General features: G+C 49.2%; 1 protein-coding gene across 1 annotated transcript in view; it reads right to left on the bottom strand.

The window, feature by feature from the left end:
• Positions 1–10,779, bottom strand: part of MMP17 (matrix metallopeptidase 17) — a 171,468-nt gene extending 160,689 nt beyond the window's left edge. Inside the window, exon 1 of the mRNA XM_083717318.1 lies at positions 9,747–10,779. Within this exon, the coding sequence (XP_083573444.1) occupies positions 9,747–9,878 (132 nt within the window). The 5' untranslated portion in view covers positions 9,879–10,779. The remainder of the gene's footprint in view (positions 1–9,746) is intronic.
• Between the last annotated feature and the right edge of the window lie 1,040 nt (positions 10,780–11,819).

Genomic DNA, 11,819 nt, shown 5'->3' on the forward strand with positions numbered 1-11,819 from the left:
CTCCCTCTACAGTTGGTCTCCCTGGCTCCCACCCTACCAGCCTCAAGAGGCACCAATCACCATGAGCTAAAAGCCATTCATCTGGCCCTCCTTGAGCTGAACCACCTGAATTCAGAAGAAGAAGAGAGGAGAGGGAGGGATGGGTGCTGAGCACCAGCACGATCTCTTCACATTCGAGGCAGGCTCCAACTAACCATTTTGTTTTTGCTCCCTCGGCTAGACCGCCTACTGAGGAATATAGCAGACTGCAAAGCAACCGGGATTCAGAAGGCAAAGCGGGAGAATGACAATGCGAGCCATCCATCAGCTTTCACGTTGCTTTGGGCAGCTTATTAGGAAGTCATGCCATCAAATTAAAATTCAGTTAGGGGGAAGGGAAAGGAGGTGATCCCCAAGTTTTAATCTAGCAAACATCATTGGAATGCTTCACCTCAGTCTGTCATGGCACAGGAAGAGTCTATAACTCTCCTGCAAGCTTCGATTCTCTTGCTCTTTTTCTTCTAATCATGCAGAATGGCATCTTAGCTGCAATTTTCAGTGGAGAGGAGGGGGTGTGAGAGCCATCATTCTAAAGTGCAAGAGCTCTATTCACATTGTATTTACTGCGGAAAGTACTTGGAGACATAATATTCCTCCAAAGGTTAGCACAATTCTCTATCGGTGTCGTTTCATGCTTCCTGACTTTCAAATATGATGGGGGGGGGTAACGCTTCAGCAGCCTTGGGGTTTATTTGCGTGCGGGAATGGATTCCAAAACAGGATGTCTTCGAGAGAGAGCGCTGCCTCTCTAGGCAGAGATTCGCAAGCACACTTGCTGCAAACAAGCCACTTCAGTAACTGTCTTGTATTTTCCACTCATCATGCCGAGACCTCTGCCAAAACAAAGACCTCTTTGTTCTCCCGCTCATCGGCAGCCTCGTTCCCACCCAGTCGAGATGACCCAATGGATTTATGGCTTCAGCTGAAAGTCACTGTGGTGCAGTGGATGAAAACATAGGAAGTTGCCTTATGCAGAGCCCATTTGTGCTCAGCATGGTCTGCACTGACTGGCAGCAGCTGTCCAGGATTCTAGGCAGCATTCTTTCCTGGCCCTACCTGGAGAGGCCAGGGATTGAACTTGAGATCTTCTGCATACAAAGCTGATGCTCTACTACTGAGCTAGAGGCCTTCTGTGGACGACAGACACACAAGCGAAGGTTCACATCCTTATTTAGTCATTTGGCTTCCCAAGTGGCCATGGGTAGGTGTTCTTTCTCAGCCAAACCTACTGTATTTTTCGCTCTATAGGACACACTTTCCCCCCTCCAAAAATTAAGGGGAAATGTGTGTGCGTCCTATGGAGCGAATGCAGGCTCCTTGGCTTCAGCGATAGCAACGCAAAGCCTCCAAATGCAGAGGGAGCGCTCCCTCCATGCTCCGGAGGCTTTGCATTGCTTTCGCTGAAGCCTGGAGAGCAAGAGGGGTCGGTGCGCACCGACCCCTCTTGCTCTCCAGGTTTCAGGGATAGCTGCCTGAAGCCTTCAGAGCACAGCGCGAGTTCCTGCTGCACTCCGCAGGCTTCAGGTTCCTTTCGCTGAAGCCAGGAGAGCAAGACTCTCCTGGCTTCAGCAGAGAGGGAGAGCTGCGCAGCACCCCTTCAGCCAAGCGGGAGGAGAAATGGAAGGGGCTCCATTTCTCCTGCCGCTTCACTGAAGGGGCGCTGAGCAGAGAGGGGGAGATTTTTTTCCCTTGTTCTCCCCCTCTAAAACAAGGTGCATCCTATGGTCTGGTGCATCCTATAGAGCGAAAAATATGGCACTTTGCAAAGTTGATGAGGAAAACAGTGGGAGTGAAGGAAAGAGGAACCTAGTGGGCTTCCCTGAACTCTTTGGAGGAAATGGGGAGATTAAAAAATGTTGTTGTTTTTTTAAAATTGCCGCAATGACCATCTGGTCCAACATCCTTGTAGCGTTTGCCCTCTGATGTGTGTGACATCATAATGGGTTCATAGGGAAAGGATTAACTAATTGTAAAATGACTAATCAATGGGAACCCAGGGGGCAGAGTTAACTGTGTATATGGTTTTAAGCACAGAGGGTTTTTTGAGAGAGAGTTAGAGTTGTGGAGAAGACAGTCTGGAGTTAGAAGAGACAGATAAGAAAAGTCTGTGGGTTGGGCTAGTCTGGTGGGAGAGAGTGAGAGAATTTGTTAAGAGGGGTCAGTCAAACAGTTGAGATAATCAGTCAGAAGGTATTAGGAAGGTATAGGCCGGTAAAGAAACTAAAGTTAAGATACTGACAGGAATATTATCTGAGAAACTGTAAACTTGTTAACGTTTGTAAAATAAACTTGGGTTTTTTGGTTCACTTTTAACAACTGACTGGACTCAGTGTTTTACCAGAGAGTAACTGGTTGGTGGTAGCAGGAAAGCGAGCACGGTGGTGGCACAGGGATCAACAGACCGTTAAACGTCCAGGGACCCTGTATGATCGCCACAATCCTGTTCTCACCTGGCCAACCAGAATCTGAAAGCAGCATCACTCTCTCCACCTGGCACAGCGTCCTCAGGCACAGAATGTCCAGAGCAAGGAATTAACTCTTCATTGTCAGAAGCACACCGCCTACAAGTTAGGGAGAGGCATGTTCACCAGTCTTACGTATTTCAGCTACGCCTAGGTGGGCAGCTAAGGAGGCTGTTGCTGCAACAGAGAGGCCCTGTCCTCAATCTGTGCATCGCCCCCAGCTGAGCTGCAGGCAAAGCAGGGACAGACTCTGCCTCCATGTAACCTTCTGCTCCTCCTGGGAGATGGTGGAGTGAGAGACGGGTGGGCAGCAGGAGGAGGAAGAAGAGGCATGGAAGCCCTTGACTTTACACCAGCCTTCATCTCTCTCCCACTTCCTGCACCTGTTCTTCACTCTCCAATCCTGAAGCTTCTCCTGCCGGATCTCCCAGCTGTTCCAAGCTCCCCAAATCACTGATTCCTTCTTCCCCGCGCCCCCCTTCTCCAGGTGCTCACTCTTCAGCAGCCGGTCAGCACTCTGCAGTGTCCAGCCAGTCCCTGAAACCACCTGTGATTCCCAGCAACTGCTCTTCAGAGACATACTGCCTTCAATGGAGTGGAGGTGTGACCATAACCATCATGGCCACTAGCCATCAAAAATCTTATTTCCCATGAATTTGCCTAATCTTTGTTTACAGCCCTCCATGTTTGTGGCCATCACTACCTGTTGTGGGGAGCAAATTCCACAATTTAACTAGGCACTCTGTGAAAAGTCCTTTTTTGGTCTGTCTTGAATCTTCCAGCATTCACTGGATGCCCGCAAGTTCTAACATCACGAAAGAGGGGGAAGAAAAGACTCTCTACTCAATTGCAAAATTGCATATACTGTTATACATTCTGGGGGTTTTTTTGGTACGTGACATCCCATTCAACCAAACACCCTCCCAAGGGAAGACAGTTAAACCCACCCTGTTGGGGGAGAAAGTCAGAAAACTATCCCTCCATATGAAACTATTTAATAATAATAAATCATACTTGGATTAGATTAGGCTAGAGAGTTTGCAGCCCAGTTAAATACATTTTATTTATCCAGTTCCCCTTTTACTTGATTTGCAGCCATATTTCATAGTGGCCTTTTAATCTCATTTCACAGCATAAACCACTTTGGGAATCCCCACAGAACCATAGAAGCAAGGTGTACATTTGAGAAATAAATAATAAATAAATAAAAAACGAGGTCAAAGGTGCAGTTGAAGCCCTGGATTTCTCCTGCAATCAGCACAGCCATTCCCAGGGGCTCACAAACTGAACACTGTATTCCCTACTGAGTTTTAAGAGGAAGAAGCGGCTGATTGACTTTCTGCATGGTTTTGAGAGTGTCTCTCTGAACGCCAAGGCAGCCACTGTGATGATAGAGATGTTAGCTTAATGATCTAATTAGACAGGAAACAGCATTTCCAGAGGGCTTACCTATTACATCTATCGATTCCCACCCATTTTAAAGATATCTCCCTCTCTCTCAGGAACACAGGAAACTGCCTTAGACAGAGTCAGACCACTGGCTCATCTAGCTCATTATCGCCTGTACTTTCTGACAGTGGCTTTCCAGGGTCTCTCCCAGCCCTACTGGAGATGCTGGGGGTTGGATGTGGGACCTTCTGCATGCAAGGTTAATATTAACTGTTGCTTAGCATTATGTGCAAATCCATACCAGCTTCTTAACTACGGCTAAGGCGTGTTCTGTGAGGTGATAAACCAAGGTTTAAAGGATTGTCTGTCAGATATGCCTCTGCTTTAACCATGGTCTATTAACCATGGTGAGCATTAACCAGGATTCAGCACTACGTGCAAACCAGGCTAGTGTGAGTTTCATGGCTGAGCGAGGATTCAAACTCAGGTTGCCTTATTCCTAGTCCAACGCTTGCAATTGCATGCTCTATCCCCTTCGCAGATATGAGAAAACAACACAGCAAGCTATGGTAACAGTTCCTGCCCCAATAAGTGCTTCAATTTCATTAGGTCTTTTGGGGCTCCTACAAAGATGCAAAATTGATTTGAGCATCTTCTCAGGTGACTGTACCACCTCAAAATGTGAAAGGTGGAGTTTGATGGCACTTCCTTCTATTACGGAAAGCTTATGTGTCAAGGAAGTGGCTGCAGGAAAAGAGTCAGGCAGGCAGGCCTTCCCATGGGGGAAGACGCCAAACAAGAATTCCCCTCTACCTGAACTTGGAGGTGGTACGGTCCTCTCAGAACAGTGAAATGCCTGAGTGGTTGGATCACTGAATAGATTCTTAATGCGATTCTTCAGTGAGTCCCAGACCCATCTACTCCCAGTGATTTCCCAATATAAAAAGACACACCTCATTGATTCATTCTTTCTTTCTTTAAAAAGAAGAAAAGGGCTACTTTAAAAACTACCCATGAACAAACCCAAACCCTCTAGTGGAGTTGTTCATTTCATCCCATTTGCAGAATGTCCCACACAAACAGTATAAGCAGGTGAGGTGCTCCATACCAGAAATGTAGGCAAAGATAGACTGTTGCTTCCAGAGTCAGGTGTTGGTCTGATGCAGTAGAAATATAAAAATAAAATAATAAAATTGTCCAGTAGCACCTTAGAGACCAACTAAGTTTGTTCTTGGTAGAAGTGTGCATGTACACGAAAGCTCATACAAGGAACGAACTTAGTTGGTCTCTAAAGTGCTACTGGACAATTTTTTTGTTGCTTCCAGACAGCCAGTATATTGCAGGAGGGAATCGGGTAAACACTGGGAATTTAGATTTGCACAATTGAAGTGGATTAAAGCGCTCTGTCAACCCAGCACAACAAATTCACCACTGTTTTTGTGGATAGGAAAGTAATGGGGGGAACATGCTGAAAAGCATGGGATGAACGATTAACAGTAAGACCAATAAACCCCACACAAGCAAACCAGGATGAATGAGCACTGTTATATAACCTCCCTGCCAACAAATCAGAACGGAAGCTCAATAAAGACTGAGCATAGTTTAACCTCCGCATAGGTTTTCTGCAAGCAAATCATGATGACCACTCAGCAATTTGGAAGAGCCACTGATGTGCTCAGCACATTCCATTAGGATGTGCACCCAGGATCTTCATTTATTTATTGAAGACAAGGAAGAAGAGGCAAAAAGCTAACAAAATGACCACACAAGTGGACAAGAAGCCCAAACAGGATATTTTTCCTGCAGAGAAAAAGACCAGTGCCAAGCTAACCAGAGGGCAGATCTGGAGGGCCATGGGTAGGCTGGCTCCTCCTTGCTTGCATGCCAAAACAGCAGCCTCCACAGATCTCTCACCACAAAAGATGAGAGCAAAGCTTGGATGAAGACAGAGCTATGAGACAGAGACAGGCGCAGGCAGAAGAAAAAGGCTGGGATGGATCTGCAGCTTCTGCCTGCAGAGCAGGGAGTCCCCCTTCCTTCCATACTGCTGCTGCTGCTGGAACCAGTCACCCCACCACCAGGCAAAAGCTGCAGATCCATTCCAAATTAAAACCAGTCTTTTTCATTCTGCCTGCATTTCTGCCTGCTTCCCTTGATTTAAAAAAGGGGAGTGCCTGGCCCACCCAGCACACACCCCACCCCATGCACGCCCATGGGAGGGGCCCTTTAAATCTGAAAGCAAGCCCAAGTCATTCCTCTCCACAACACACCATTTAAACCCTGTCTCTGATAGAAGATGAAATTCAATCTATTTCGTTTCAAAATAAAAATAAAAATCATGTGCCTGCCGTTTTTCAGTTTACAAAATAAAATCCCAGGACAACCACCAGCAAAGTAAAACAATATTGAAGACACAATCAAGCGATACATAAAAAAAGCTTTGCACTGGAGGAACAGAGCAATAAATGGTGGGGCAAACCAGACTTGACACTAAATGCATCTTTGCAACTATGGTGCAGAGACTGGTTGTTTTTACATGCAAATTGCATCTCCTGGGGGGCAGCTGATAATTAAGATGAGAGGAGGCATGGAGCGGGAGTCTAACCCTTTCTTTCCCTGTTGTGATCCTGAGGAAAATACCTCTCCTGAAGTTTGCATTTGCTTTCAGGGGGGCGGAAGAGAAAACCATACATTGGAGGGAGTTGCCTTATAATGAGTCAGATCATTGGCCCTTTGAGCTCAGTATTATCTGCACTAACTGGCAGAGGCTTCGCAAAGTTTCAGGCAGGGGTTTTCCCCAGCCCTACCTGGAGGCACTTAAGATTGAACCTGGAACGGACCATCTGTAAAACCCTCTACAGGTTTAGTTGCTAAATCAAATTTAAGGTCAAGCATAGCTTGCCCGGCAATGCAAACCACCAGCTAAAAGTTAACTAGGTAACATGCTAGTTACATAAGAAGGTTGTTGAAAAGTACATCAAATCTCATGTCAGGTGAAGTCTCTTGGCACCAGCACATCTAGGAGGGAAAGGCATGGGGGGAAATAGAATAATCCGGAGGAATTCCAACAGAGGTTCAAAGCATGCACACTGAGAGCCAGCGAGTCAATGTGATGTTGCGTGTAGAGTATCAGATTAGGATTTGGAAGATCAGGTTTATTAGCTAATCCCTCTTCCATGGAAATTGTAGCTCAGTGAGGATGATAGGGGTCTCCTAACAACTCTTAGGACTCTTCCCAAAGAACAGTTCCTGGGATGCTTTGGCAGCAAGAGGGCGGGGAGCAATGACTGCTCAAAGTAGTATGATACTGCTTAAATGTATACTGGAGATGGGGTCTCAGTTACAGGTGATCCCTAGCAAATCCACATCATGTCCCATAACTTTTCATATCTTAATTACTGTGATTTCTGGGTTGCCTTCCTAGGAGCATATGGGCAGAAATAAGAAACACTTCTACCCGATCGGAACATAGGTAGAGTTGCCTGGTAACCAGGCCCTGAAACACTCTAGCTGCTGGCTTTTGTATTACTACTACTACTATTATTATTAAAATCGGATCTGGAGCACAGCTATACCAGCTGTGTGATCAAGAGGTTTTACATCCATTGTCTCAGAATTTGTTAACACCATTTAAGTGAGAGTTTCTCCCAGTCCCACAAATTTATCTTGGTGAAAGCCACCAGGTGCATCCATCAGAGGCAATTATCAAACCAGAAGCATCTTGGTTTATGACTCACTTCCTGAGTTTATTTATTTCATAGATCTATAGCAGTGATGGGGGACCATTTTCCACCTGAGGGACACTTTCCCATCTAGGCGAATTTCTGAGAGCACCAGGTCAGTGTTGGGCAAGGCCAGAATCAAATGTGGTCAGAGCAATGGGTGCAAATTCAATCTTTGTACACCAGGCTTAGTTCCTTCACACACTCATGAAGGTTTCAGTTCAACTCAGTGTTTGACTTGCATGGATTGCATTTCTCCCTTTAGGATATATAGAGCTCAACATTCAACTCAAGTCTACTCTCCGCCAGATCAGAGTTGGCCAAACCAAGACCATTATTATCCAGTTTCTCTGAGTTGGCCAAATGTTTCCACAAAGACGGAATGAAAGTTTTTGCTCAGTTCTGAAACATCAAACTGGCTTCGGAAAGTTTCAGGCTCGCTGTCTCATACTTCAATATGGTTGCCTCTCACTTTGGGATTTTCTGCCTCAACTGCCCTGAAATTCAATAGCTACTTGGATAAACAAGGCTCTCACAGACAACAAGGTTCTTACAGCTAGGCGGCTGAGATTATTACAGAACACGGTCATCATCCATGGGGGGCAGGCAGAGCCTGTGGCAAACTGCAGTTCTGTCCCCTAAAATGGCCACGAGTGCAATAGAGCAACTCCTATAAACACAGAAATTGGTCATTTTCTAAGGTACAGGGCAGCCCTGCTTTGCATCTCTGGAGGATGCCGCTAGCAGTAAGGTGGCAACTATCTAGGCCAGGTAACTCCAACTTTCTCAGACCTAGGGCCCACTTTGAACCCAGACACGCATTTGGAGACCTATTGTATGTTGGATCAGGCTGCGACCCACCAGTTGTTGGCCAGTGAGCTAGGCCAGCAAGGGAGATAACCACCCATCACCAATAGGCTCAATAGCTTCTGCTGCACATATACAGACCCGGGTTAGGGAAGAGATTCCAACAAATGCCCAAATAAGGATGGGTTGATTCCAGGGCATCAGCTGGTTGAGGGGGAGCCTTCTTGACGTTTTTGACTGAAAAACCAAGAACCAGAATCATCTTTGCCTAACGCCTACCATGCAGTGAAGGAGGAAAGAACCACACACAGACAAATAACGATAAGTGGCATTATTTTTTTTACCCATTAGTATTAACCACAGACAGAGATATTTCCTCTTTGCCTTCTCACAGCAGACCAACAGGTTACTAAATCAGCAAAGGACTAGAAGTGGCAGCAAGACCATTGCTTTCCTAAACACGCCACAGGGCAAGGGATTTAAAAGCCTGGGGAAACTAGTGGGCACCACTACTACCAACTGCAGTGTTTTCCCACTTTCTGGCCGCCGCCGCCACCACCAAGCGGCTGATTCAGACCGCAACCGTACACCCACATTTATTAGCGGTGAGCCTCCATCCTTCCTCTAAAAACAGCGGGACTTACTTCAGACAAGAGACTGCGCTGCAAAAGCGGCAGATCCCTGCGCCCTTTCCCGGGAGTAAAGTCCCCGTTGAAGGAACACTGAGACTTACTTCCGAGGAATCAGACCAGAGGATGGCTGCAATCCAAAACAAACACGCGCGCATACACACGCACGCACACACACACACACACAAAAGGAGAACGCTCCTTGGAGAGCTGCGTCGTCTCCTCTCGAGTAACCCGCGCCGCGCTGGCAAGCAACAACCTGTCCCCCTGCTCACGCCACCTCTCCCCCTCTTTTTACCGCTGGTGACCAGCTCCATCCCGCGGCAACTCAAACATACACGCGCCACAAAAACCCGCGCACGCCCCCCCAGGAAATAGGAGGAGCCCTTGTTTGATCGGCGCCCGCAGATACCCCAGAGCGCGCAGCAAGCTCCGCACACGCCCAATACAAGCTGCGCTGGGAATGGGGTTCGCGGGTGAGGCGAGGGGGATCTTTGGCTTCCAGTGATGATCAGAATGGGGTGGGAGATTAAATAAAGAGAATACACCCCCCAAATAACAGCCGCCAACTTCATCCTTGCGGCCATGGACAGCTGCTTGGCGTGCGACTCTCTCGCGCCGTTTCTTCGGATGGCCCCCCCTTCCTCTCCCTCCCCGGGCAGAAAACCCCACGAAGAGCCCGGCAGGTGCCAACTCACAACTCCCAGCGTGATGTCCTCAGCGGTCGGAGTGGGCGCTGCCAGGGTCCGCCGCGAAGCCAGGCAGAAGGCGAGCATCAGAAACATCTCCTGCGGGAAAGCACTCTGCCGGGGGGGCCCGCTCCACAGCATCCCTCCTGCGCTTAGTCCGCCGCCACCGCCGCCTCCTGCAGCTGCCGAGGCTCCTCAGAGGAAGGGGGCAGAGGGCGTCCAGCACAGCCGAGCCGAAGCGGGAGAGAGGCGGGCGGCGACATCCGAGCTCCGCGGCCTCCGGGTAGCGCCGCCGCCGCCGCCGCTGCTGCTGCGGGAGCTGCTGTTGGCCACGCCGCCGCCGGCCCGCCACCTCGGGCGTCAAGAGGCAAGCAGCGGGGAGGACATCGTACGTCCTTGCTCTTTGGCTCGCGTTCCTGGCGGGAGAGTGCAGGGAGTCGAGGGCGAGAGGGGAAGGATTTGAAAAGGAAAATAAAGGACAGATCCGAAGGTGTAAAAGAAAAAGGCAGCCAAACGCTCCAACTTTTTTTACGCGCGCCGGGCTCCCTTCGCAGCGCAGCCGCGCGCCTTCGGGGAAGCGAGCGGGAGATGCATGCCAAAGCGACGGAGCCCTCGCTTCTCGGACCGCAAGAAAACAGAGAAAACCTGTTGGCAGTGGGTCCCTTTCACCGCGCCCGCCCCTTCCCTCTTCTCTTCTAAAAAGGGTAATATAATAAAATCCAGCTCCGGATTGCGCTACGCGCCAGCCACTCCAAGCAGCGCGAACACCGGCGAGCAAACCACGTCGAGGAACCGCCGCCGCTCCGCTCTCGCTTGTCTCTGAAGGCGGCACAGCTCCAGCCGGGGAAGTCCTTCGGCTGAGGAGGCGGTGAGAGGCGAAGGAGGGCGGCGCTAAGGGGAAAGGGGAGGGGCCGGCTCAGTCTCGGGAAAACGCTCCCTCGGTGGGCAGCGAGAAACCAAGGCGGTGGTGTGCTGCTGCCGCCACCGCCACCGCCACCAGCGCCTCCTTTTCCTCCTCTTCCAGAAGCAGCCATTGGCTACGAACCGAATCCACGTTTCCTTGGGAGTAAGGCACTCACCCCCACCCCCGTTCTCACGGAGGTTCGCTCTGCGCCTCCAGGGGCTCGCGGGGCTGCGATCCGACGCGCACTTTTTTGGAGAGCTCCATGGAATTAAGGGGGACGGTCGACCTCCGAAGAAAGGGGCGCGCGGGATCCGGCGGCGCACGCGTCTCTTCTGGGAGAGCATTGGGGCCGCTGCTGCCGCGAGCGGGGCTTCGGGCACCTTGGACTGTTTCCCAACGCGGCTGGTTTAGGCCGTCGAAGTGCCAGGATCAGTCCTTGGACCAATCCCTGGCCGTTCCATGAGTCACCCTCCCTTCCTCCGCTGTCCTCCATTTTTCTTATCAACCATCTCCAAGCGCCTGGGGGTTAGCATTTAACCCAAAGGTGCGATACTCACAGCGCCATCGCACCTATATTTGCTTAAAAGGAAGCCACGCTGTGAGAAGAATTTGCCCGTCCTCAGCGTATTTCATGTCCATTTGTGTGTGTGTGTGCGCGCGCGCGTGTGGATTTGGTTCAGGTTCCTGTATTCGTCACACTTTCCGTGTTGAAAACAGGGACGTGTTAGTGTAAATCCCTTACTCTCACTCCCAGAATGATTTGTTGAGCCTTCTTTTAAGGGTTGTACTGCACCTTCTCAAACTGTGTGATATAGAAGCCTACTGTCCCCTTATTTAAGTGCCAAGAACATCTTTGTTCCTTGGGTGAGATTAAAAACGTATATAGAGCCAGTGAGGTAAAATGGTTAGAGTGTTAGACTAGGACTTAAGAGACCAGCCTTGAAGCTCCTTGGGTAACCTTGGGCCAGTACTCATCATCTCTCAGCCTAACCTACCTCACTACCTGTTGTGAGGATAAGATGCCACCCTCATTAAACGTACTACAGGGCGAACTGCATAGGACTGGGTTCATATTCCTAGGTGAGAATGAGGTTTGTAGCCAAGGGAGACATGCAGTTCTATGTTTAGGTATTCTAAGTGCCATTTAACTTTGCAAGGGTTGTCAATATGGGTTTTAA

The sequence above is a fragment of the Podarcis gaigeae genome (genome assembly GCF_964106915.1).
Source record: "Podarcis gaigeae genome assembly, chromosome: 16".
Taxonomy (NCBI): Eukaryota; Metazoa; Chordata; class Lepidosauria; order Squamata; family Lacertidae; genus Podarcis; species Podarcis gaigeae.